Genomic DNA, 26,736 nt, shown 5'->3' with positions numbered 1-26,736 from the left:
CATTTGTTTTATTTTGACATTTCTTTTCTAGACAGCAAAGATTTTATAATTAGGTTTTCCCTCTGCCAAAAAGCATTGCTGAAAAGCCATTTCCCTGGGAAAAAAAAAAAGTGTTTCATAGCTTCCTTTACTAGTTGGAATCATCTTATTTTCATTTGGAAGTTTTTCTGTAGGTCAGGAAATGAAACAAGAAAAATTTCTCTTGAAAATTAATTCCGAACAAGAACAAAAATTAACTTTTGCCCAAAAGAAGATTCGAAGAGAAAATGAAAAGAAACGCGTTTGAATTAGCGGTGGTTCCAGTTGAATTTTAATTTATGTCAGACCTAAGCAAGCAATAGAGGAAACCCCCTTTCTACCGTGTTTCACATGAGCTGATTTTATTCTTTTTTTTTTTTTTTTAATAAATTTGTGCCTCTTGACTTTTTTTCTTTTTTCTTTTTTGGCTGCGCAGTGGCATATGGAGTCCCCAGGCCAGGGATCAGATCCAAACCACAGTAATGCCGGATCCTTTAACCCACTGTGTTGGCCAGGGATTGAACCTACATCCTGGTGCTGCAGAGACGCTGCTGATGCCTGTGCACCACAGGTGGAACTCCTGATTTTATTCTTGCTGTTACTCTGGTCAGTTTTATGTCCAGCTCTGTAAAATACATGAGAGACTCTGTTAGAACTGATGGACAGCACCCTTTTTCTCAAAGGCCTAACTCTGGCTTTGTGGCTGATAAGGGGTGACCATTGGCCACGTGCCTCCTGGCCAGGTTCCTGGTGAGGCTGGATGGCCCTCTCCATGCAGCTGGATTCTGCAGTTGGCTCTGTGACTGGGGAGCCCAAGAGAATGAGTTGCAGGTGTGTCCGTTAACAGTGCTCTCTCCCCAAAGTGCTCCTTTAAAAATGGAGGAAGCCACAGTGATAACAGGTGATCATATCGCTTCTCATTGCTGCTGGGAAAAGCATCACAGGAGCTAAATGACAAAAGCAGCGACACTCACTGCATCGGCACCTCCCAAACGAGATGTGGAAACACCGTCCAGCTCCCACAGGAGCAGCAGTGGCCAAATTCTCCTGACAGCCCAGAGTAGTTTCCTTCCTGAGTCCTATCTCAAGGGCTGCTCCTAAAATCAGATTCCAGACCCAGCCCAGCCTTATCCCCAACACCTGGACTCTCGTTTCTGCCAGCATCATCATTCAGCATTTTCGTATTGAGCACTACCAACAGGTAGAACTGAAAGAGACATCATCTAATATTTCAAAGGAGTGTATCTGTTTAAAATGGAGACAACAGGCATCTCTCTTCTACAGACATGGAGCCATGGTCATTTATAGCAATCCAGAAAACAGAGGGGAATAATAGTGCTGTCTTAGCCATTCTTGACCTCACAGGGAGAGAGTGTAAACATTTCTTGCCAGTGTATTTTTGTCTCAAATGAATAGCACCTTCTTCTAAGTGTTGATACATTGGTTATTGGTGGCTGCTACTCACTGACAAGGAGCAGGGAGGAGTTTCCTTGCTCTAAAGCTGGTGCCCCCTGTTTTGAGCATGTGGGTCTGCTCATGTGAAAGAGAATGTTTAATAAACTGGCTGGGATGACTTTTGTCAAGAAGAGATTGACTTTTTAAGAAAAGGTTCTCGTATGTCTGATAGCAAATAATGAGATTGACTGTTGTCACCCAGCCATGTGTGGAGGAACTGTTACTTCCACCTAATGTAGCTCCAGACTCTTCTCTCTCCGTTTACAAAGCACAGAGAAGAACCCAAGACCCGGTGTGTTAAGGGGGTGATTAGAAGCCTCCTTGATAGTAGAGCCTTAAATTTCTGACCCCCCAGCAATAAAGGCTCCTCTAAAGGGAATTATTATCACCTTGAGATAATTGGCTTCCTGGTATATCATAGAAAGAGTGTACACTTGGCTGAGACAGACCCTGCTTATGTTTTTCATGGGGAAGTGAAGCTTTATGTGCCTGTAGATATGAACCCCAGTTGACACCTTGCCTTTCTCTGTTTTTTCTTTTAACTTTCTTTTCTGTTTTTTTGGGATTTTTTTGGGGGGGGCGTTGTTTGTTTTGTTTTGTTATTTTGCTTAGATGGAAGGGACATTAGGAACAGAACACGTTGGGGACAGAATGCGCCTGGGGAGTCACACAGACCTAGCTTTGCCACTCATTAGCTGTTTGGTCTTTGCAAATTCCTCTCCCTCTCTCCTCCTCACTTCCTCTCTCTCTTTTATGACAAAATAGTTACAATACTAGACGCTTTGTGTTGTAAACATTAGCTACCATTTATTCAGTCCTTAGGTTGTGCCAGGTCCCCAACCAAACAATCAGCATCGTAATACATGACTAAAATAAAAATCATTTAAAGGTAGGAATTATTATCTTTATATTAAAGGCGAGGAAACCAAGGCAGTGCAGTCCCCCCAGTCACACTGCTGAGGAGTAGCTGGCATCAAGCTCCAATGCCAGGTCTATCAGACTCCAGTTTCTGTGATACTGTGAAACTACAGCAGTGCCTGGTGCAGAGTAGGTACTTAGCAAATGTTGGTTCTCTTTGCGTCTCTGTACATCCTGTGACTTTGATAGAGATTGATTTCTATGTTCAATTTCTTTATACTTAACCATCTATAGAGCAGATCCATCATACTGCCCTCATGTGGTTCATTTGGATAATGGTGGCTTTTAGCAAGAATAGTATACATGCCAATAAGAGTTATTTGAAATTGTCTCTACAAATACATTATGATAGTACTTATATCTGGAATCTAATATACGGCACAAATGAACCTTTCCACAAAAACGAAACTCATGGACTTGGAGAACAGAGTTGTGGTTGCCAAGGGGAGGGGGAGGGAGTGGGATGGCCTGGGAGTCTGACGTTAATCGACGCAAACTGTTGCGTTTGGAGTGGATAAACAATGAGATCCTGCTGTATACCACAGGGAATTATATATAGTCAGTTGCGATGGAACATTATGGAGGATAATGTGAGAAAAAGAATGTATATGTGTATGTGTCACTCGGTCACTTTGTTGTATAGTAGAAATGGTCAGAATACTGTAAACCAACTATAATGGAAAAAATAAAAATCATTAAAAAAAAGAAAGTCTATTTTAAAAAAGTAAAAATTAAAAAAAAAAAAACTGTCTGTAAAATCACCTAAGTGTATAGCTACCTTTGGAGATAAGGTGGTTCTCCAACCTCAATATACACGAAATATCACTTTTTACTTTCTACAGTCCAACTCTGAGCTCCACCCAGTTGGTAAGATACTTAAGTCACTCCTGTAATGTGACTGGCTTCACCAATGTCTCCCATTCTCTTGGATGCCTTGGAAGAGAAACCTTCTCTTCCCCAGCACACAGCTCATGATGAAGCTCTGTCCTGACATCCTGTCAAGAAGGGAGGAATTTTTCTTGCAATAAATTTTTCCACCCAACCCTTCTGTATACAGAGACATTCAGCCCACTGGCAAAGCCTTCAACGTCCACACTTAAAAAAGTGTTCAGATCACCAGGGAGTTGAATGTCAATTCTGTTACCTGTTTAAAGGCTAGAAAACTTTTCCTGGAGGATAATAAAAAGGTTCGCTGTCCCCACTCATTCAGGATTCTAAGTTCCTAAGTGAAATTTGCTCGGAGGTGTGTTTTCATGTACAAGGAGGGGCTCCGCCTACCTGGATTCATTCTCCCGTGTTACACAAAGTTGCATGCATGCATTTGAATCATAGTTATTGGTCAACACAGGGTCTATCCCAGGCAGTTACCCTCATTTATTTTTCAGTGGCCCAGAAGATTCAAAGGTCTCGTGTAAGACATGTGCCATCCTGCACTCTGGTTCTATCTGTGTGATAGAGATGTTGTTGGGTAGGAAGAGGGTAGTTGGTATGGGAGAGGTGATAGAGGAATTTTCTGTTTTAGTTCTTTCTTTGGCCGCACTCACAGCACGTGAAAGTTTCCAGGCCAGGGATCGAACCCACTCATGCCACAGCAGTGACCTGAGCCACGGCAGCGACAACACCAGATCCTTAACCACTGGGCCACCAGGGAACTCCTCTTTTTTTAGTTCTTAAGCACCATTTAATAACAACACGCATGCAAATCTTCTGTTCTTAAATGTTTCTAGTAGTTACCCTTGTCCTCATGCCTCGACCTAATTGTGTTTCAGATAACGGAGGGCAGACTCTGGCAGGGGGCAATAACTGGCCCCTTCGAGGAAGAAAGTGGAGCCTGTGGGAAGGAGGCGTGCGAGGGGTGGGCTTTGTGGCCGGCCCCTTGCTAAAAAGGAAAGGCGTGAAGAACCGGGAGCTTATCCACATTTCCGACTGGCTGCCCACCCTGGTGAAGCTGGCCGGGGGCAGCACGCATGGCACCAAGCCTCTGGATGGCTTTGATGTGTGGAAAACCATCAGGTACCCACCCCCTTTCTCTTTTTTCCTCCTGGGACAACAGCTGTAAGAACAGCTTGACTCAATTGCAACTGATAGCTTTTGTAAGAAAACAGTAGTTCAGTTTACAGATAGATGATTTTTTTTTAAAGAAATGCCTTTAGAGGAGTTCCCATCATGGCGCAGTGGTTAACGAATCTGACTAGGAATCATGAGGTTGCGGGTTCGATCCCTGGCCATGCTCAGTGGGTTAAGGATCCAGCACTGCTGTGAGCTATGGTGTAGGTTGCAGACGTGGCTCAGATCCCCCATAGCTATGGCTCTGGCAGAGGCCAGTGGCTACAGCTCCGATTCGACCCCTAGCCTGGGAACCTCCATATGCTCCTGGGAGGTTCAAAGAAATAGCAAAAAGACAAAAAAAAAAAAAAAAAAAAAAAAAGAAATGCCTTTAGAAATACTGTATTCATATATATATGTAATATGATTAGATATACACATCTACATAAAATATATACACACCTATAAGTATATATGTATATGTGTGTATATATTTATTTATTGAGTAGTTCTGGATTTGAGATTTTATAGGAAAAGCAAGATCGTCACCAATGGTTCACTCTCTGTGGGAGATCTTGAAAGTGGAGCCCCTGAGCTAAGAAGGAGGCTAGAGTACTGTTTGCTTCCTCTCTGGGGGTCATGGGACCTGCCCTGTTGCCTGCTAGGAGAATGGAGGACCCAACAGGGGGAAAGAGGTGGCATTGGAGTGAGGGAGCAGCTTTATATATTTTTATGCGTACATATCTAAGTGAACACCTACTGTGTAACCAGCCCTGTTGTAGCTAGATGTGGAGGTAATAGGAATGAACAAGACAGGCAAGATCCTGGCTCTCATGGAGCATATATTCTCGTTGGGGGAGGGGAAAGGGAGGGGGAGAATCAACATGTAAACCCACAAATAAGTTGGTGACTTCCCGTAATGAGAAGCACAGTAAAGGCAGTAAAACAGTGTGTTGTGATACAGAGAGCTGGGGGATGCGAAGGAGCTATGATCTGGGGAGCACGTCGCAGACTCAACTTTGAAAACGGTGACCACCCCTTCCTGTTTAGCCACCACAGTGTAGGATGATGGCCCCCAAAGTAGGGAGAGGGCGCAGGAAGAAACCTTTAAAACTTGTATTTGTAGGTAATTTTATCTCATCCTTTTAAAGTATGTTTTATAAGATACATCACATATTAGTAGATTAGTATATATATTCAGCGGATAAATAAATATATGTATACATGGACTGGAGATGTTTTTACTGATGGAGTGACAGTTGTCTGGTGTGATAGTTTTCCACCTCTATTGAGCATTAGAGCAAAGCCTAGTGCCTACTGACTGGTCCTTTCATGCCAGGGGAAAAACGACCTCCTCTGTCTCCATTTTGGATTTTCTTCTTCGTTATAAATGGTTGGAAATTAAATAATTGAGCTAGAGAATGACCGTTTTTATTTATTTTTTTCTCTTTTTTGTCCAGAAAGTCTTTTTCTCAGCTTGAAATGTGCTAAATATTTGCCTATATTTTCTAAGTGTTGTGGTTTGATTCTCTTCCACATAATTCTCGAACTGTTGTAAGATGATTTTGTGTGTTACCTGAAGTCAACCTCTAAATCAGAGGAGCAGGGTTTTTTCCCAGGTGTTTGAATTATAAACCTCTTTGAGACTCTGAAAACTATGAAGTTAACAGAAAAAAAGTACAAGCATGCATAAAAATTTAGATAGAATTCATTTTTATGATATTACATATTGATTACACACATTCTTTTCTACGTAAACACAGAAAACTGTGACTGTCCTTGAAAACCTCTGCCTCTCTCACTCATTTTTTTAATTAAAGTATTCTTTCCTTTTCTATTTGAAAAAAAAAAACAAAAAAGTCTAATTTCTGCCCAAAGCTTGATCAAGGATTTCAAGACTTTCCTCTGGAAATCCAGCAAATTTCTGTTTGATACGTGAAGTACTCTCATTCTGCTCCCATGTCTTTTTTTTTTTTTTTTTTTTTTTACATGTATACGTTCTTTTCTCTCACATTACATGTTCCATCATACGTGACTAGACAGAGTTCCCAGTGCTACACAGCAGGATCCCATTGCTAGTCCATCCCGAAGGCAACATTCTGCATCTATTTACCCAAAGCTCCCAGTCCCTCCCACTCCCTCCCCTTCCCTCTTGACAACCACAAATCTATTCTCCATGTCCATGATTTTCTTTTCTGTGGAAAGGTTCCTTTGTGCCAAGATTCAAGATATAAATTATATCATGTGGTATTTATCTTTCTCTTTCTGACTACTTCACTCAGGATGAGAATCTCTAGTTCTATCCATGTTGCTGCAAATGGTATTATTTTGTTCTTTTTTATGGCTGAGTAGTATTCCATGGTGTATATATACCACATCTTCCTAATCCAATCATCTGTGAGTGGACATTTGGGTTGATTCCATGTCTTGGCTATTGTGAATAGTGCTGCAATGAACATGCGGGTATATGCGTCTTTTTTAAGGAGGGTTTTGTCCAGATAGATGCCCAAGAGTGGGATTGCTGGGTCATAGGGTAGTTCTATGTATAGATTTCTAAGGTACCTCCATACTGTTCTCCATAGTGGTTGTACCAGCTTACACTCCCACCAACAGTGCAGGAGGGTTCCCTTTTCTCCACACCCCCTCCAGCATTTGCTATTTGTGAACTTATTAATGATGGCCATTCTGACTGGTGTGAGATGGTATCTCATGGTAGTTTTGATTTGCATTTCTCTAATAATCAGTGATGTTGAGCATTGTTTCAAGAGCTTGTTGTTCCCACTTCTTGATAAAAGGTCTGGAAAACATCAGTTCAACCCCTGCCCCGATGAAGTTGATACTTCCCACAGCATTAGGCAAGTACCTAATTCAGTGATGGTGACAGGACAGACAGCTGGCATGCATGCCTGCTGATGCAGAAGGCAACCAGTCACAATGACGTCAGGAGCTTCTTTTCCAAAGCAGCAAAAACAAATGGACAGCCAAATGTCAGAGAGATGTGCAGTCTGTGCCCAGAGCTCTGGGACTTTTTTCCAGTAAGATATTTACTTGGAAATACCATTTTCAAGATGATTGTAGTTTTTGAACATTTCAAAAGAGTCTGATGAAAGAGGAATGCCAGTAATGGGAGTAACAGAGTCGGCTGTGCTAAGAGCATCCAACGTTTCACTAGTTGCACAGTTACCAGTTACTCTTAGATCTGCTTCAAAATATTTTATTTTGGAAGAAAGGATCCTTCTGGGGTGGGTGACATTCTCTGCAATAGGGGTTCCTTGACCGCTCCCATTTTTCATCCGTGGCAAGACAGAATGCATGTTTGTCATCCCTAGGAAATATGGCTTCTCCAAGTTCTTTTCAATTCTGTATGGTTTCTCTGCTTTTCAACTTGATAAGCAGCCTAGAGATTGTTTCAAGACATTTCAAAGGGTTCATACACTGTAATTTTTAAAAACTTACTTTATATTCATTAACCTTGTATAAACAAAAGCAGAACTCCTAATCATATCCATTCCCATTTCTAATAATGGGAAACTCTTCTAGGTGTTGTAACAGGACAGTAGTGGCAAGCAAATTTTACTTGATGATGTGAAATATTTTAAAACTTTAATATGAATGTCTGAAGACTTTCCCTACCTAGGGATTCAGTTTCAAGAGGAAAGTTGAGGAAAGATAAGTTATTTTCCACCCCATTTCTACAGATACCATGAAGCCCAATGATGTATAAAGCTGAATGAGCCGAAGGTTAATTCAAGATCCTCTGAACCAAAATGATGCTTTATTTCAAATATTACCAAGACAATCCAGACTGATTTTTGAGTAATTATTATTGAATAATAATTTCATTATTATTATTATGGAATAGTTCCTTTTTCACTGATTTACAGAACCACTTTATGTTCTAAGTTCTAATTTATTAGTGCTATGATCTGGCTTGAGGCTCTCCACTGACCTAGCTGTCCCATGTTAGCTCCTCACTGTTGTCATCTGTAATCTGTTGCAAATATACCTGTCAGAGTATATTTTAATACCTGGTAGAAACAGCTAACCACCTCCCCATTATATAGCCTTTAACAAAATTTTCATGACAAGTTTGATTTTTAAACTTTTTTCTGATGGACTCTAGAATTATTTTCTTAAATTGAGAAAAGCTTCTTATGGATTGAATGAAATTAAACCTGAAAATTAAAAACTTGGGAAAAATGGATATCTTCTCACCGGGATGCTTAAAGTTGCCCTCTGCTTACTGATGCTCTTTTTGTTTTTGTTTTTTAATTATTTTTTCTCTATATATTTCATTTTGGATAGATTCTATTGCTAGGCCTTCAAATTTGTTAATTTTTTCTCAGTTCGTAATCTTCCTTCCAGTGGACTTCCTTATTTAAGAAATGAGAGCCAAGGGAGACCATTTTTAGATTTTAAAAGGAACCTCCGTACTGCACCGTTTTACATTCCCACCAACAGTATAGGAGGGTTCCCTTTTCTCCATACCTTTTAATATTTATTATTTGTCGACTTTTTGATGATGACCAGTGTGAGGTGTGCCTCACTGTGGTTTTAATTTGCATTTCTCTAATAAGTAGCAGTGCTAAACATCTTTTCATGTACCTTTTGGCCATGGTATGTTGTCTTTGGAGAAATGTTTATTTAGGTCTTTTGCCCACTTTTTGATTGGGTTGTTTGTTTTTCTGATATTGAGTTGTATGAGCTATTTGTATATTTTGGAGATTAACCCCTTGTCAGTTGCATTGTTTGCAAATATTTTCTCCCATTTTGTAGATTATCTTTTTTGTTTCATTGATGATTTCCTTTCCTGTTTGATTAGATCTTAGGCGTTTATTTTTGCTTTTGTTTATTTTGTTTCGGGAGACAGATCTAAGAAAATATTGCTTCGTTTTATGTTCAAGAATGTTTTTGCCTCCATCCAGTATGTTTTTCATCTCACACTTTGTGGATTTTCCCCAGTGTAAGTCCAATTTGAAGTCTTTTATATTGTTTTTATGTAAAACTTTCTGAACATACTGAATATAATTTAATAACTTTCAATGTCCTCTCCTAATTCCAAAAGCTGTGTCTGTTCTGGGTTGGTTGTGGTTAAATGGTTACCTCATTATGGGTCATGTTTCCCTGACTTTTACTCTTTGATCTGATGCCAGACATTGTACATTTTACCTTCTTGGATATTTGTTTATTGTTATGACTCTTCTTGCATTATTCTGAGATGCAGTTAAATTACTTGAAAACAGTTTGATCCTTCTGGGTATTGCATTTATGATTTATTAGGCAGGTCCAGAGCAGTAACCAGTCTAGGGCTAACTATTCTTCACTACTAAGCCAAAACCTCCCTAGTAATCTACCAAGTGAGTTATAAGTTTTTCCAGTCTGGCTGATGGGAACAGATGCTATTATTCCCAGCCCCATGTGAATGTTGGGCACTGGTCCCTTTAATCCTTTCAGATGGTTCTTTATCTAGTTATGAGTAGTTCCCTCAAGTACATCTGATTAGTGCTCAGCTAAATATTCCTAGGGGAACCTCTGAAAATCTCCAGGGTTCTCTTTCTGTGCAGCGTTCTCTTCTCTGACACGATGTCTTATCAGCTCTAGCTTCCTTGGTCTCCCTTGGCTCTCATTTCTTATATAAGGAAGTCCACTGGGCTATGCCTTGCTTCCCCATTCCTGCACCAGGGCTTGGAATCCTATCATTCTCAAGGTAGTCTGTTCGAGCAATGATAAGACTCACCTCTTTCATTTCCTGTCACTTGCGATCACTGTCCTTTGCCTGATATGTCATCTTTTGAAAACTGTTGTTTCATATCTTCTGTCTGTTTTTCTTTAGGTTGTTGGAGTTAGGATGGTAAGTCCCATCTGCTTCTTACTCCATCTTGGCTATAAGCAGAGGTACCCAAAGAAAATTTTACTGTGCCTTTGCTTTTCTGATCATATTTTCCCATTTATTTCCTAGTTTCAAGTGTTTTTAATTCAGTCTCGGATCATAGACCAAGCTTTATGAAATATAACATTGTAAATCTTATAAGTCTTCTTTTTTCGGAAGGCATATTAACATTTATTTAACTAATATTTAATAATTGACATTGCATTGTTCTCAGTTCCCTACAATTTCAACTAATAAGGCATTAAACATACTTTACACAAATCCTAGCAAGTGAATTAAATGCATGTTTTAATTATGTTGTTGCAGCATAGGTGACCTACAATACACTGTATATATTGCAAGTGTACAATTTGCTAAGTTTTGATTTTTGCATACAATCATGAAACCATTGCTGCCATCAAAATAAGCATGTCCATCACCTACAAAAAGTTTCCTTCCCTCTCTCTTACCCATCATCGTTGGTTCTCTATCCACAGGCAACGAGGACCTACTTTCTATCAATATAGTTGTTTGCATTTTCTAGAATTTTATATAAACTGGGTCATACAAAATATACCCTTTGGTCTGGCTTCATTTACTCAGCATAATTATTTTGAGCTTTATCAAATTGTTGTGTGTGAGTCTTCTTTTCAAAAGAGTTTTCTTCTTGCATTCAACTTTGTAATCACATACAGAGAAATTACGCATAGATCTATATATTAATTACTTTTCGTATTACCACCACTTCTTAATTTTCCTATCCTCAGTTCCTAATTTTATTATTATTTATTATTTTTTTAGGGCCACACACACGGCATGTGGAAGTTCCCAGGCTAGGTGTCCAATGGGAGCTGCACTTGCCGGCCTATGTCACAGCCACAGCAACATCAGATCCAGGCCACATCTGGGACCTACACCACAGCTCATGGCAATGCTGGATCCTTCGCCCACTGAGCAAGGCCAGGGGTCAAACCCACATCCTCATGGATACTAGTTGGGTTCATTACTGCTGAGCTACAATGAGAACTCCCCTAATTGTAGTTCATCTTTTGATCAGTTGGTTTAATGTTGTAAAGTGACTTGCAGTAGATGTACATACATGGTAAGGTTTTTTTAAAAAAATCTTCACATTTGGATAAATATTTTTGTTTTCAAACATAAATAATAATTTGACAAAGAATTATTATTAAATCTTTTCTCCTTAAGATCCCATAGGCATTGCTTTATTGCCTTTTGGTAAGTACCATTACAGCAACGTGTACCAAGTTTACCTGCAGACATAGAGAAATCCGAGATTACAGTCTTGGTATCTGACAAGGTAGAATTTATGTCAAAATTATTGTTGAACAGTGGGAAAATAAATAAAAAAAAAAGAAAAAAAATTATTGCTGAGTTTAAGGGTGGAAGTGGTGCAGATGGTGGTGTTTGATTCACGTGTTTAGAAGTGTGTTGTTTAATTTCCAAATATTTCAGGTTTTCTCCAGTTAGAATATTAATTTCCATTTTAATGCTATTGTCAGAGGACATACTTTTTATTATTTCAGTCACTTGAGACTTGAGACTTGGCCCTACTTTCTTGGAGTCTATGCTGCTGTGTGGTCTTGAAAAGAACGTGTATCTTACAGTTGTTAGCTATAATATTATGTTTTTCTTTGTGCTCCAATCATTAGTGGGTGAGTTTATATATGTTGCTATAACTATAAAATTTTTTATTCTTAGCTTTGCCATGTTATTTTATGTTATATTTATTTTTGTCTTTGATCTTTTGTTAGTTCTTTTAATATTTAAGTGATGTATAGTTTATTCTAGTGTCACCATTTTACTAATATATAATTCCTTTATTTCCTTTTGAGATTCTACTATATGGTTTGTCAGCTTTAAATGCCATCCTCAACTCCCACTCATTACCTATAAGGAAATCAACAGCTTGTTCAGCTTTACTCTTTCTCTTGCCTTTCTCTTTCAGTTTTATTTCTAATTGCATTATTTCTACTTCATCAGAGCATATACTATATAATGCTTTCTCCTACCCTTGTCCACAGTTCTGTTTTTGTTTTAAATCTACGATAATATATTCTGCACTCACCACTTGTTCATTTCTAGAGTGTTTTCCGTTATCTACTGGTTGGAAGAAATCATTCTTTAATAGATTTCTCAAGATTCTTTGAATTTTTACCTGTATATTAAAACCTTTCCTACGGCCTTGATAGTAGCAAAGCGGTTCAGCTGATATAAAATCCTTATCTCATACTTTTCTTAAGTTTTTTGAAAATGCGACCCCACTCTACTTGTTTCACATGTTGCTGCTGATTCATTTATTTATTTATTTATTTATTTATTTTTAAACTTTTTTTAGGGCTGTACTTGCGGCATATGGAGGTTCCCAGGCTAGGGGTCGAATCAGAGCTGTAGCTGCCGACCTTCACCACAGCCACAGCAGTGCTGGATCCGAGTAGCATCTTTGACCTACACCACAGCTCATGGCAATGCCGGATCCTCAACCCACTGAGCGAGGCCAGGGATCGAACCCGCATCCTCATGGATACTAGTTGGGTTCATTAACTGCTGAACCACGATGCAAACTCCACTGTTGATAAATTTAATGTCACCCTGATCTTATTTCGTTCGGAAGTGACCTGGTCCTTTTGCCTGGAGGTCCAGAAGATTTTTATTATTACTACTATTATTATTTAAAGTCTAAGGCATTTACTAGGTATGAGTCAAATGTGACCATACAAGGTCAGTTTCCCAGATGCACAGTGGGGTTATTTCCAGCTGTTCATCCAGGTCTTTTATTTCAAAGTTTACTTGAATCCAGGTCTTTTATTTCAGAGTTTACAGCTTTACATTTATCTCCTATTGTTTTGCATTTCTCTGGGACTCCAATTATAGATATTATAGAATCTGGTTTATATACATTTGTTCTGTAAGTTTCTTTTCTGATCCTTTTTTCTTCTTTTTTTCCCCTTACTTTGAATTAATTAACCTCTCTCTTTTCATTTTTATTCTCTATATTCTTTCATATACTTTTAAACCCTTCATGTTTGAGATTTTGATTTTTCTTTCAGTTTCTTCCCTTAGTTTGGCATCTGAGTTTTTCAATGTTTAATTCCTTTTCTTTCCTTCATATAGGCAATGCTGATTTGATTATATTTAATTCCTGTTGAGATATTATATAAATGTTTTCTTCTGCTTTGTGGTTTTTCTTTTACATAGTGGGAGAATATTTTCATTTGCCAAAATTTTGAATTCTCCTCTGCTATTATTTATTTATTTTTTTTAGCTTCTATGGGAACTTTGTTTAGATGTTGAGCCCTTTTTGTCATTATTGTTTTTGTTTACGTATGTTAGCTTTTCCTGGACCTGCAATAGCAGGTGATCTGTTGGGGTGTGATTTAGATAGTTTATTTCTTAGTTCAAGGGCCCCTTCTTCTATTGCTCCACTGAAGTGCAGTTTCTGTAATAAATGCTGCCCCTTTCTTTCTGGTCTGCCTTCTTGTGATTCTGTAAGAAATATTATGTTGTTTCACTGGGATCATAACCTTTTACCTTTTTCTCTTTTCCCTTACCATCCACCTTCCAAAAGACCCGTTCTTCAATTGCTTCTCTCAGAATTGCCACCTGCCTGTGACTGCCATTCTGATTCTGTGCATTTTCCAAGCCACTTCCTTGTGATTCCCCAGTAGCCAGTCCTCTGGTCCACCTGGTACCAGGCAGACCTTTGGTCCCTCGGGTGGGGGGGACCCCTCTCTTTCTGGGTTTATTTTATCACATATGATCTGAGTCTCTTCCCCTCTTGTACCCCGTGCCCAGTTTAGCATGATCCCAGCCTGCCTCTTTCCCAGGGTGGGCACCAGCCCTGACCCTTCAGGTCTTAGATGGTTATTTCCTCATGTCCCTCCAGGTTTAAATATGTTCTGTCTTCTGCTTATGTTGTAGGCTTGGGCATTGAGTGATTTTACTTGCTTTCCTTTTGACTATGTTTTTAAGGCAAAATGTGTGGAAAGATCCAGATGTAGATGGCCACCAATAACAGAAATCTGGACAGTCACATGTCCTTAGGCTCTTTCTCCATTGTAGAAAACAAACAGCATTAGAACCTGGAAATGAAGCATTAGAAAAAGGGCTTATGAAATAAAAATGATGGTGAACACCACCCAGTAGTCCTGCATTCAAAGACTATGTAGTCTTTGAATATGTAGCCATTGCGGTCAAGTGAAAGCAAACTGTTGAAGAAGTGGTGGGCTTTTTGATTCTCTACTTCACCCTTTTTGACAAAAGTGCTTCTACCCTACGTGCAGAGTTACGTAGTGCTCTGAGGGTTATCTCAGATGTTTTCTGTTTGGCTCCATCACATTCTAGGAGGCGATCTAGCTGCCTCATTTCTTCTGTTTCCTCTTGGGTTGGTCTGGTGTTTGCTGCCTGGAGAGGCCAAGAGAGGGAAGAAACTGGCCATGAGGGAGGAAAGGCGTGATGGGCTAGCTCTGAAGACAGCTGATGGGAGATGACTGTCCCTTTTTGCTTTAGCTTGGCCCCTGAGTTCTATAGCTAGAGGGTAGACCAAGTGAATCCATCTTTTTCTGTTTTCTTTGGGGATCAGGTTTGGATTCTTATGGGAGAATCCAAGAATATGTTGTTAATCGCTTCAGCATTGGCATTAGTGAAAATGCCCTCAGGACTTTGGCATCTGGTCTTCTCTTCAGTTTCCAACAGTCTTGCCAGTTTTCATCTTTCTGTAATTCTTCATGGGTATTATAATGGAAATTGGAAAAAAGGCGTATTAGGTTCTGCTCATTTGCCCTGATGCTAACCCAGAAGTCCTACCAATTATTTTTCAGTAATGACTGGGGAACGATTATAATAAAAGTGTGATTCAGTTATTCTTAATATGACTGCATATTTCTTAAGCCTGCTTTAGAAATTTAATGATTCCTTAGTAAAAAGGTACATGAAAATTTTTTCTCCTCATCTGTAGTTCGACATCAGATGAATTTAAGTTATGTATTTCCTCACCAAATTTAGTCAAAGTTTTATAATGTCCATGGCTAAACTCTTTATTCATGGTAATGTTTGCATGTTAAAATGGCTTTTAAGGGAGCGTGGAATTTACACAAACCCACATCGCCCTCACCCACATAACAAAGAAAATAAGTCCTGCAAGGAATTTTGCTAGTATGTTGGTTGAAAATGCAAACTCTGTGGGTAGATCTGGTTCATATTCCATCTCTTCCATTTATTATTTGTGTAATCTTGGGCAAGTTACTTAATATTTCTTAGTATCAGTTTCCCCACGTGTAAAATGTGACATTAGTGGTGCCTCCCTCATAGGCACTTTTGTGAGGAGGCAGAATATGCATGGAACACTTAGCATAGCACCCGGAACACAGTGATAATTCAGTACCTTGAGGTGAAGATGATGCAGATGATTTCGGATGCTGACAAAAGGCGAACAGGTTGGAGGTTACTCTGTGGGTGTTTCTTGACTTTTTTAATCAGTAATATTTTTTTTGAAAATTTCATCAAAGGAAATATTGCCGTGGCTATTTCTATTTCTAAAAATTTGATACTGCCTTCCAGGGTGTGTCTTTTTTATGACAGATGGTCAGCAGCTAGTGGTAACAGAAGTATGGAATATAATAGCACTTCATTTATTTATGGGAAATGTTTTACTGCCCCACCCTTTAACCAGTTGGAAAATGAAAGTCAAAAACTGGAAACTCTATCTATAAATGGACAGTGCTGTGATCTCAGTGTCTGAAACTGTAGACTTTTAGAAAATATTTATAGCATGTTGGAAGCTAGTTACTGATCAGTGCATCCTTGCCCTCTTTTCAAAACACGAATCCAGAAAACATGAAATTGGGGTGAATTAAAATTGAATACTGGAAAGTCTTCAGGAACAGTTAAGTATATACCATTTTATGTACGTCTTTAAGAGGAGAGGATGGAGAAAAATGACTAATTCTCTCGTTAATAGAGATATTCGAAGTGAGTAGGGGTAGCTGTTAAGGGAGCCTTAAGCATCAGCTGGATAAATGGAAACATAATACATTCAAAAGGACACTGAGACCATGTCCACGTTTGAGGAGACAATTTAGCATAGTGCTTAGGAGTGGGGAATTTGGGAGTTTGCCTGAGTTCCAAACCCAATTCTATCAGCTGCTCAACCACGTGATCCTGTAAGTCACTTAACTGCTCTGTGCCAAGGTTGTATCTACATCGTCATGTCAAGGATTAAATGGTATAGTACACACACAGCATTGGAAATGATATGTGGCATAGATCAGATACTCTATAAATTCTAGCTACTATTATTCAGACTAGCTTGGTCAAAACAAATAACCTCCCCCAAACAACTGCAGTTTGGTTGTTATGAAAGTGCATGAAACATGCCTGTGTCACAGGTTTAGAGGTAGGTCTCTGCATAAAGTGGTCAGTGAGACATGTTGCAGTTCTTTTTCCTTACCTAATTCTTGGTGCAGGAAGCAAGAGTCTCTGAACAGTCCCCTAGGTGCCTACTTGAAAGAAGCTGATTGGGGGCTGTGCTTCATTCGTATCAGCTTAGAGCCCAAACGTTTGCCCTACTAAAAACATCCACTGCCTTGCAGGATAAAACCAGGGCCTTTCAGGCACTTGTGTGATCATTGAAAAGTCATTTTCTATGAACATCACCAATCATTATTCAGAGATTTAAATTTTACAAATGGAGTCAAGAGTCTAATGAAGATACTGTTGCTCAAAAAGCTAAACTATACCATAGGCTGGATTCAAAAACATAGGGGAAATTCCTAAACAGCAGATTGTAATATATCTTTTTAGATATAGCTCGTGAGTGGACTGTGTGCCTTGGCTACATTTAACATGGATGCTTTTCTAAAAAGAGACCCTCACATGGAAGAGAATATAATAATATGTCTTAGAAAATAAAGTTCCAGCTACACCAGTGTATTTCATAAGAGGAACTCTTGCCAGCAAGAGGGATGGATTGGAATATTAATGATCCATTGTATCTGTATATTGCTTTTGTATCTGTATCTAGGTTAGTGTCTTGTATCTGTGCTTATAGTCTTTCCACCTTTAGAGTCAGGATCCAAATTTTGCAACAAAAGGCGTTGTCACTGTTTTTAAGCTACCAGCTTATTGAGCACTTGCTATAGCCCAAGCCCTTTAAATGTCTCCCCATTTAATTCACATAACAACCCGTGTGTAGGTTCTTTTATCCATCTTCTGCTAGTGAGGAAAAAAAAAAAAAAAAAAACAAGGCTCAAGTTTATATAACTTTGTAGAGTTGAGATGTAGACTCTGAAAGGCTGTGCTCTTAAAGACAGGGCAGGGAACCACCTCACACCGGGCAGAATGGCCATCATTAACAAGTCAGCAAATAGCAAATGCTAGAGAGGTTGTGGAGAAACGGGACCCCTCTTTCCCTGTTGGTGGGAATGCTGCCCCTGTGTATTTCCCTCCTACTCTCTAGTTAGGGTGTTGTATGGAGCCAAGAGAAATAGGGAAACCCTATAGAATACTATAGCTAAATATGTTCAATTTAAAGGACTGTTACTTTTTCTGAGATTCTATTTGTCCTATCTGTATTTTATAAAATAACGGTGATGGTTATTGAAAGATTTTGGTTTTTTTGTTTGGGTTTTTTTTTTTTTCTGATTTTTGGGTTTGTTTGTTTGGTTTGGTTTTGTGTGTGTGTGTGTGGTCGCATCTGTGGCATACAGAAGTTCCTGGACTAGGAATTGGAGCTATAGCTGAGGCCAGTGCCATAATCATGGCAACAGCAGATCCAGGTCACATCTGCAGCCTACACCACAGCTTGCTGCAATGCCAGATCCTCAACCCACGGAGTGAGGCCAGGGATGGAACTTGCATCTTTGCAGTTACTGTGTCAGATTCTCAGCCTAAGAGCCACGATGAGAACTCCTAGATTCTAACTAATGAATTTATTTTAACATTTCCTTACTTGGCAAATACAACATTGCCAATCACAAACCAGACCTTTTGAAAATTTACCAGTCCTGGAACTCCCAAGCTACTGCTGTAGATAAATAGCTGTGAGTTTGGAGTATGGACATTGCGTTGCTTAAAAATGTGTCACCTTGGTTACCTCAGGGGCCTTATTGATTATTCAGATGTGGACAAACCCTGTGGTGTTAACAGTACTTTGCAACTTTTTATTGGATTATCAAGTAGTCTTGAAATGTTGACTAACAACTGAAATTTTGTGTAACAACTTCTTCCATCAGGCTGAGTCTGTACTAGCAACATGATCTGGTGCTTCACGCACACCCCACATACATCCAGTGGTGTTTATGCTCCCCAATTTTTTAAGAACACCCACAACCCAATATGCGGCCAAGAACTTAAGCTGTGCCTTTCTCATTTGTAGCGTGAAGGGGGTGGACTCAATGCTCTCCAAGTTTCTTTTTGACACCCATGTGGGGTGTGATCGTATTTGCACGTACGGTTTTTAAAAAATCTTAAAGAGGTTTAACTATTGCACATGTGTTTATATTCCATATAAGCTCTATGTTGTAAATTTAGATATAAAAGACACATTTTTCTCATGTGGGCTGTTATAAAATTTGCGACATGGGTGCTGCCATTGTGGTAGATACTGTTCAATTCCCTCTGAGTGTTCAGTATGAAGTCTACCCTGGATGGCTTGAGTTCCCATTACACCGCCCTAATGAATGACCATGTTTAAGTACAGCCACATTATTTATCACAAAGGGTCATAAGACTCATTTCTAAAAAGTTGTCATGTGCTTGATGACACTGAAGTTGTTATGTCAACCTGGTCATGGTGATAACGTAGACAAGTGATGACTACCCGAAATGCACCAACCACGGGCTTTGGAGACCTCTGAATTCATGACCAAGTTGTTATTTCCTGTTAAATCCGAGGAAAGGAAGTATTAAAATCATTCAAACCCATTTGAGAGAGGAAATTAACATTTTCTTAAAAAAATTCTTTTCTAGTGAAGGAAGCCCGTCCCCCAGAATGGAGCTGCTGCACAATATCGACCCAAACTTTGTAGATGTTTCACCATGTGAGTACCCGGTTTATTGCTACTAATTTAAATCTCTTTCTTTTACTCACAAAGACAGTTTTATTACCTACTCTGTCTCCAGCTCAACTTTCTCATCTTCCACTTGAGTTCGCTCTAAAGGTAAACGGTTCTTCATGGCCCCTGCTGTGCCGGTCTCACTGTAGCTTTGGTGTCACAAAGGGTACATGGCACCTGCTAGCAATATGACCTTATGAACCATCTCCCTCCCTATGCCTCAGTTTTCCCATCTCTTAAAGGAGTACCCATGGGATCTCAGAGCCTCCTTCTTATGTAAATGTCATGTTGTGGTTGCCTTGTTCTTAATGAGAGTGTCAGAGCCTCCTTCCTTCCAAAAAACCCAAGGTCAAATAACCCACCACATTATCCAGTCAGGCTCATGAGATGCTACCTAGATCTGCTCGGTCTTAGAAACCCATGACTTCCCTGGCAATCCTGAAACTTAAATTGGTTCCGCCTATTGCCTAAATGAACCCACAGGGGACCCTACCCGTTCCTGCAAGGAAAGAGGCCACCTGAGGCTCTCTCACATCCCGGCAGGTGGTAATAGTTCCATGTAACTAGTGGAGTTCCTGCTGTGGAGTTCCTGCTGTGGCTCAGTGGGTTAATGATCCAGCGTTGTCTCTGCAGTGGTGTGGGTTCGAACCCCAGCCCGGAGCTGTGGATTAAAGATCCAGGGTTGCTCAGGTTTCAGCTGAGGCTCAGATTTGATCCCTGGTGGGAACTTCCATATGCTGGGAGTGTGGCCAAAAGAGAAAAAAAAAATTTAAAAAAAATTCCATGCTAGTGGCCCTGATGCTCCTGCATTGTGATTTTGGGCCTGGAAAGCCTTAACTACGAAGACCTTTGCCCTGGTTCCATCGTAATACCTCATGATGAGACTTTGCAGAAAATAGTGCCTCACACTCCCTTCATTCACTTGGGTGCTCACATCCCTTTCTTTTTACTTTTATTTTTATTTTTTGTTTGTCTTTTTGTCTTTTTAGGGCCACACCTGTGGCATATGGAGATTCCCAGGCTAGGGGTCTAATCGGAGCTGCTGCCGCTGGCCTATGCCACAGCCACAGCAATGCCAGATCTGAGCCGCATCTGCGACCTACATCAGAGCTCATGGCAACACCGGATCCCTAACCTACTGAGTGAGGCCAGGGATTGAACCTACAACCTCACGGATACTAGTCAGATTCATTTCTGCTGCACCATGACAGGAACTCCACATCCCCCTCTTTCTAGACCTATTGCTACCCCATCATTCAGGCTGTCCTGACTCTCCTGTCCTCTCCATTCTGTGCTACAGCCAGCCTTAAGATTTCCCTGCCCTGAGAATCACCCACAGTAGTTCTGAGAGTGTCATCAGGCCGTCGAGGCCCAGCTCCCCTCACCAGCCCCACTCCAGGCCCTCCCTGCCATGTTCTTGCCATCCTAGACACTTGCGGTTTCTCAGCATGCAGATCTTCCTACTTCAGCCTTGAATGTGCTTTTCCCTCTTCCTAAAACACCTTTCCCTGCCTCTCCACAGTTTTTCCTTACCTCTTAAAACCCAGCCCAAATGTACCATCTCCAGATGCTCTCCAGGAGCCCCAGAAGAAGCCGGCGCTCCTTCCTCTGTGCACCCCTTTGTACGTAGCTCTGTATAGCAGTCACCAAATTCTTCTGCATGTGCCCGCATTTCCCAGTGAGCCACGAGCACCTGGAAATCAGGGTCTATGTCCTTTTTATCTTTACATCCTCATAAGTTAACACAAGTGCCTGGCCCTTGGCAAGTACTTGGTGATGATTACGTGATGACTGAGTGGGCAGTTGGAGGAGAGGTGGGATGGAATAAAGACCACATAGAATTATTGCAAAGGAAAGTGCCCCGAGATAGGCAGGAACGGCTACAGGATGGAGAGACTTCTGTGTCTGTTGGAGAAAACACATGTCACGAGAGAAGCAGAGGTAGGCAGTACTATGTCCAGTATGAAAGCCTTGTGTGATGACTGAGCCCTTGAAGTGTGGCTAATTGCGGACTGAAATGTGCTGGAAGTGTAGAATACACATCGGATTTTTGAAGACTTAGTTTGAAACATATAAAACATACATATATTTATTACTTGTTGACATGGCAGTGCTTTGGATGTGTTGAGTTTAAATGCATTGATCTTAATTTCATCTGTTGCTTTTTCCTTCTTTAATGTGCTTAATAGAAAAATTTGCATTGCACGTCTCTTGCATGTAAAGGAGTTGTTCTAGAAATTGCTAGGGAAACACGTGATCAGCTGTGTTAGAGTAGCGCAGACTTGTGATGAGTTACTGTGGAGCTACATCCATGGTGTAAACTTTTCTCTCCCCGGCACACCTAGGGATGGACACATTCCAGTGTGTAACTGGCTCACTAGAGCAGTGATTTCCTAACCAGTCATATGAGAATCTCTCGGGGTGGCCAAAAGGGAATAGAGGGGTGGCAGGAATGATTTTTAGAACTACTGAGTGATTTGGAGTTCCCATTGTGGCTCACCAGAAATGAATATGACTAGTAACTTTGAGATGCCAGTTTGATCCCTGGCCTCACTCCGTGGGTTAAGGATCTTGTGCTGCCGTGAGCTGTGGTGAAGGTCACAGTTGTGGCTCAGATCTGGTATTGCTATGGCTGTGATGTAGGTGGGGTGGCTACAGTTCCAGTTGACTCCTAACCTGGGAACCTCCATATGGCACCAGTGCAGCCCTAAAAAGCCAAAAAAACCAACCAACCAAACAAACAAAAAAACCCCCCAACTTATGAGCAATTTAATGCACTGCAAAAACCAGTATAACATCCAGGGAAATGCTGAATATGCTGCCCACGTTATAATGGTTATAAGCTGTCCTCACCCACTAAGCGCCATCTAGAAATGAAAAGCCTCTAGCCCCCCGTCACTCACTAAGCTGCATCAGAAACGGGAGCTTGAGAACTGTCTTCCTCTGTGACCCGGTTACGGTGCTGCTTGCTGTGAGGCTCTTAGTATAACCGGCTGTGATTTCTGCTGTCTTTCCTAAAGTGCTTCTAGCACAATAACAGCACAGGCAAAAGGTTTCCATGGCCACATATGCTTGGTAGGTTGTGGCTTGGACACTTAGAGAAAAATATTTCCAGAAGACTGGTGTACACACACACACACACACACACACACACGCCCCAGAGGTTGTAGGATCTCCCGTAGACCAGGAGATTCTACTAAAGAGTGAGGAGGTCTCAAAGCACCATAGATCATATCCATTAGGAGGGCTACAGGAAGGAGGGAAGGAAGGAAAGGAAAAGAACAACTATTATGAGCATGTGAAATGACTGGAACCCTTCGGCCCTGCTGATGGGATGTAAGATGGTGCAGCTGCCATGGAAACCAGTATGGAAGCTCCTCAAAACCATTAAAAATAGAATTATCAGGAGTTCCTGTTGTGGTGCAGTGGAAACAATTCTGACTAGGAACCACGGGGTTGTGTGTTCAAGCCCTGGCCTCTCGGCAGGTTGGTGATCCAGCATTGCCATGAGCTGTGGTGTAGGTCCCAGAGGCAGCTCGCATCTGGCGTTGCTGTGACTGTGGCGTAGGCCAGCGGCTACAGCTCCAATTGGACCCTTAGCCTGGGAACCTCCATATGCTGCAGGTGCGGCCCTAAAAAAATCAAAAAAATAAAAATAAATAAAATAAAAAATAGAATTATCATATGATCTGGCAGTTCCATACCTGGATATATACCCAAAAGAATCAAAAGCAGAAACCTGAGCTGCATTATTCACAATAGCCAAAAGAGGGAAACCACCTCAATGTCCATTGACAGGGGCCTGGATAAACAAAATGTGGTACACACAGATGATGGAATATTACTCAGCCTTAAAAAGAAAGGAAATTCTGAAATATGCTGCAACATGGATACACTTTGAGGACAATGTGGTAAATGAAATAAGCCAATCACACAAAAAAAGGCAAATAGTATCTGATTCTGCTTACATGAGGTACCTAGAAGAGTCAAAATCATCGACAGAAAGTACAGAACAGGGATTGGATGGAAAGGGGAATGGGAGTTATAGCTTTTTCATAATGGGTATAGATTCAGTTTTATAAGATGGAAGTGTTCTAAGGATGGATGGTGGGGATGGTAGCACAACGAGGTGAATGTGTTTAGTTAGTGTCACTGAACCGAACACTTAAAAATGGTTAAGAGGAGTTCCCGCTGTGGCTCAGCAGGTTAAGAACCCAGCAAGTATCCATGAGGATCTGAGTTCAATCTCTGGCTTTGCTCAGTGGGTTAAGGATCTGGCATTGCTGCAAGTTGCAGTGTAGGTCACAAACATAGCTTGGATCCCATGCAGCTGTGGTAGTGGCATCGGCTTGCAGCTGCAGCTTGTACTCAGCCCCTGGCCCAGAGTGTCCATGTGTCACAGGTGTGGATGTAAAAAGAAAACAAAATGCTTACAATGGTAAATTTTATGTCATGGTGATTTTATTACAATTTAAAAATTTTAAAATAAAATGTACGACTCCCCAAAAAAGCATAGAAACTGCATGAAGATAGGATCTATAACTTTTTCATTTACTGCCATATTCCCAGTGCATAGCCCAAGGCCTATCATCACATTAAGTTCTCAATAAATCTTTGTTAACAAAAGATGACTAGATCAACAGGTTAAAGTCTTTCTTTTACTGTCTCTTAGCCTTTCTTGAACTTAAAAGTGCCTCCAGATGGGAATCCACACTCTCCTTTGAAACCCTAAGCTTGCGTCCTACATTTTGTTCCTAAAAAAAGAAAACAACAACAACAACAACAAAAAACCCAAAAACTTAGTGGTCACAAGCTATGTTCTATTTTAATTAACATTATCACACACAGATGTTTGAAACTACTTACCCAGCATATAAATGTCATCCTCACTCTTCCCTTAATTGAAAATATCAGCCAAGAGATGATGTGGCATTTTCCCTGCCCTCTTTATTCCTTTCCTCCAGACCTTCTTGATAGACAAATACATATTTATAAATATGTCTCAGGCTGGTCTCAGCTCAGCCCAACTTCCCCTCTGAGTCTAAGGCACTGCTGCTTCTTGCTGTTCTCTCTCTGTGCTGTTCCCATTCCTGCCTCCCTGGAAAGTTCCCTGTCATTGTTTCATTGGTCACTGGTCCTCTCAGTGCCCCAAATCTGGCTCTACTTTTATCTACCCACCCTCCTGGCTCCCATGACCCATGTCACATGTGTGGTGTGCTTTCCTATGTGTGGGGTTTTTTCGTGGTTTTTTTTTTTTTTTTGCTTTTTAGGGCTGTACCCGAGGCATATGGAGGTTCCCAGGCTAGGGGTCCAATCGGAGCTGTAGCCACTGGCCTACACTACAGCCACAGCAACTCGGGATCTGAGCCGCGTCTTCAACCTACACCACAGCTCATGGCAACGCCAGATCCTTAACCCACTGAGCAAGGGCAGGGATCGAACCCTCAACTTCATGGTTGCTAGTCTGGTTCGCTAACCACTGAACCATGACGGAAACTCCGTTTTTTAAGTTTTGTTAAAGTATAGTTGATTTACAAGGCTGTGATCATTTCTGATTTCTGCTGTATATATTTTTTCTTTTTTTAAAGTTTTATTGAATCATAGTTGATTTATAAGGTAACTCCTCTTCACCATTTTTAAGTGTACAGTTCAGATCATTTCTGCTGTATAGGTGTCCTGTGAGGGAACTTTTTATTCCTCCTCAGAGGCTTTGTTCTGAGGTGACTTTGGAGGGACATGTTTGGGTCTCTGTTCAGATAGTACCTTTTTCTCTTCCCTCCTTTCTAAGAACCTAAGAATTGTTTATTCTACACCCCCACCCACCCACTTAATGTCTTTCGAGTGTTTCTTTCTAGCAGGCTGACCTGGCTTCAGTGTCTTTCTCCAGCAGTAGAGGGTGGGGTGTGGAGGAAACCTGTGAGAAAGCCTGAGGGACCAGAATAATATCCTTTTTTTTTTTTTTTTTTTTTTTTTTTGTCTTTTGTTTTTTTAGGGCCGTACCCGCGGCATATGGAGGTTCCCAGGCTCAGGATCTAATCAAAGCTACAGCTTCGGGCCTGTGCCACAGCCACAGCAACTCGGGATCCGAGCCATGTCTGTGACCTACACCACAGCTCACGGTAACGCCGGATCCTTAACCCACTGAGCGAGGCCAGGGATCGAACCCGCAACCTCATGGTTCCTAGTCAGATTCATTTCCGCTGCACCATGACAGGAACACCATATCCTTTTAAGTTGATTAATGGGAAAGGCTAAAAACATCCAAAGTGGTGGGAGCCTGTCATGATGCCAGCCAGTTGGGCTCTGAGGTCCTACAGGTATGAATTCCGCTCTACCCGGATCGGAGGTGCTCCAGCTGCAAACTCAGTGGTTCCCCTCAGTTCTAGTCAGCCTGCCTCACACCTGGAGGAGAAGTGATTTCAAGAGCCTTAGTTTGCCTTTGAGAAAATGAATCCACCCACCTCACAGGCTTGACCTGGGCTCTTCTGAGGTCAAGACGCTACTCTGTCTGCGACCACGACTCACCTTGCAAGTTGGACGTGGTATTCTGTGAATTGTTAGAATTCTCACATACCTGGTATGTAGATACTTGACACATATGCATGCACATGAGCGCTCAGACTCTGCTGGTAGAAGCTTGATTATAGATGAAGGGCCCTGACAGATGTTAGCTTTTTCCACACCAAAGGCCACGTCTTCAAAGTGATACCATACAGCTTTGTTACTCTTGCATTGAAAGGGCCTCTTCTCTTTAAAGGTTATAATGGGATGTTATTTCTGTTCATGATTACAGGGTGAAAAAAAAGTCTTTGCTCCCACCCCCACCAACACACACGCATTTTCTGTGGTAAAATTGCCAGAGCTGTGCTCGAGCTCCAAGAGTTGTCTGGGTTTGCCTGCCTGGAGCTGCTCCCTGTTTCCTCTTTAGAGCAAACTCAGATCCCTTCCCTGACCTCAGCTGGCCACTCCTGAGGTGATTTATTCTAGATACGGCCTGTCCTCGACGTGCTAGGTGCAGGTGTTGGTACTGGCGATCATTTCGCTTTTAGGCTTTGTTGTAAGAGGACGCAGACAGAGGCCCTCACTTTCCTGCTTGACCGCTGTCAGTGGTTCCCAGCAGCCCAAAGACACACGCGGAATATAAGTCTGCCTCCTCCAACCTCCGTCATTCCACTGAAACTGCCCCTCAGCACCATTGCAGCACCTCCCCACCTTGCTTTGCTTCTCTGACTCTTTTTTTTTTTTTTCTTTTTAGGGCTGCACCCACAGCATATGGAGGTTCCCAGGCGTCGCACATAAAACACCATCTACTGACTTCAGGGGTCTCTTTACTTTCTGTTCTATGCTGGCTTTGCTGGA

The 26,736-nt window shown here is 41.1% G+C and overlaps 1 protein-coding gene across 5 annotated transcripts in view; it reads left to right on the top strand.

The window, feature by feature from the left end:
* Window positions 1–26,736, top strand: part of ARSB (arylsulfatase B) — a 163,345-nt gene that overhangs the window by 79,238 nt on the left and 57,371 nt on the right. The window contains exons 5-7 of one of the 5 annotated variants that reach the window (XR_014838111.1): window positions 4,161–4,404; window positions 19,292–19,979; window positions 23,640–24,145. Coding sequence is in view for 1 of the 5 variants with exons in the window: in XM_021084478.2 (XP_020940137.1) it covers window positions 4,161–4,404; window positions 19,292–19,362 (315 nt within the window). In the remaining 4 variants the exon portion in view is untranslated. Of the gene's footprint in view, window positions 1–4,160; window positions 4,405–19,291; window positions 20,098–22,977; window positions 24,146–26,736 lie in introns of those variants that run through there. The other 4 variants (XR_014838110.1, XR_014838113.1, XM_021084478.2 and 1 more) reach the window with 4 other exon arrangements.

This window comes from Sus scrofa, chromosome 2 (genome assembly GCF_054392235.1).
Source record: "Sus scrofa isolate SSC_HxYL_T2T_F1_AM1 chromosome 2, Sscrofa_HxYL_maternal_Yorkshire_Landrace_v2.0, whole genome shotgun sequence".
Lineage (NCBI taxonomy): Eukaryota > Metazoa > Chordata > Mammalia > Artiodactyla > Suidae > Sus > Sus scrofa.
This window is presented reverse-complemented; position numbering and strand designations above follow the sequence as displayed.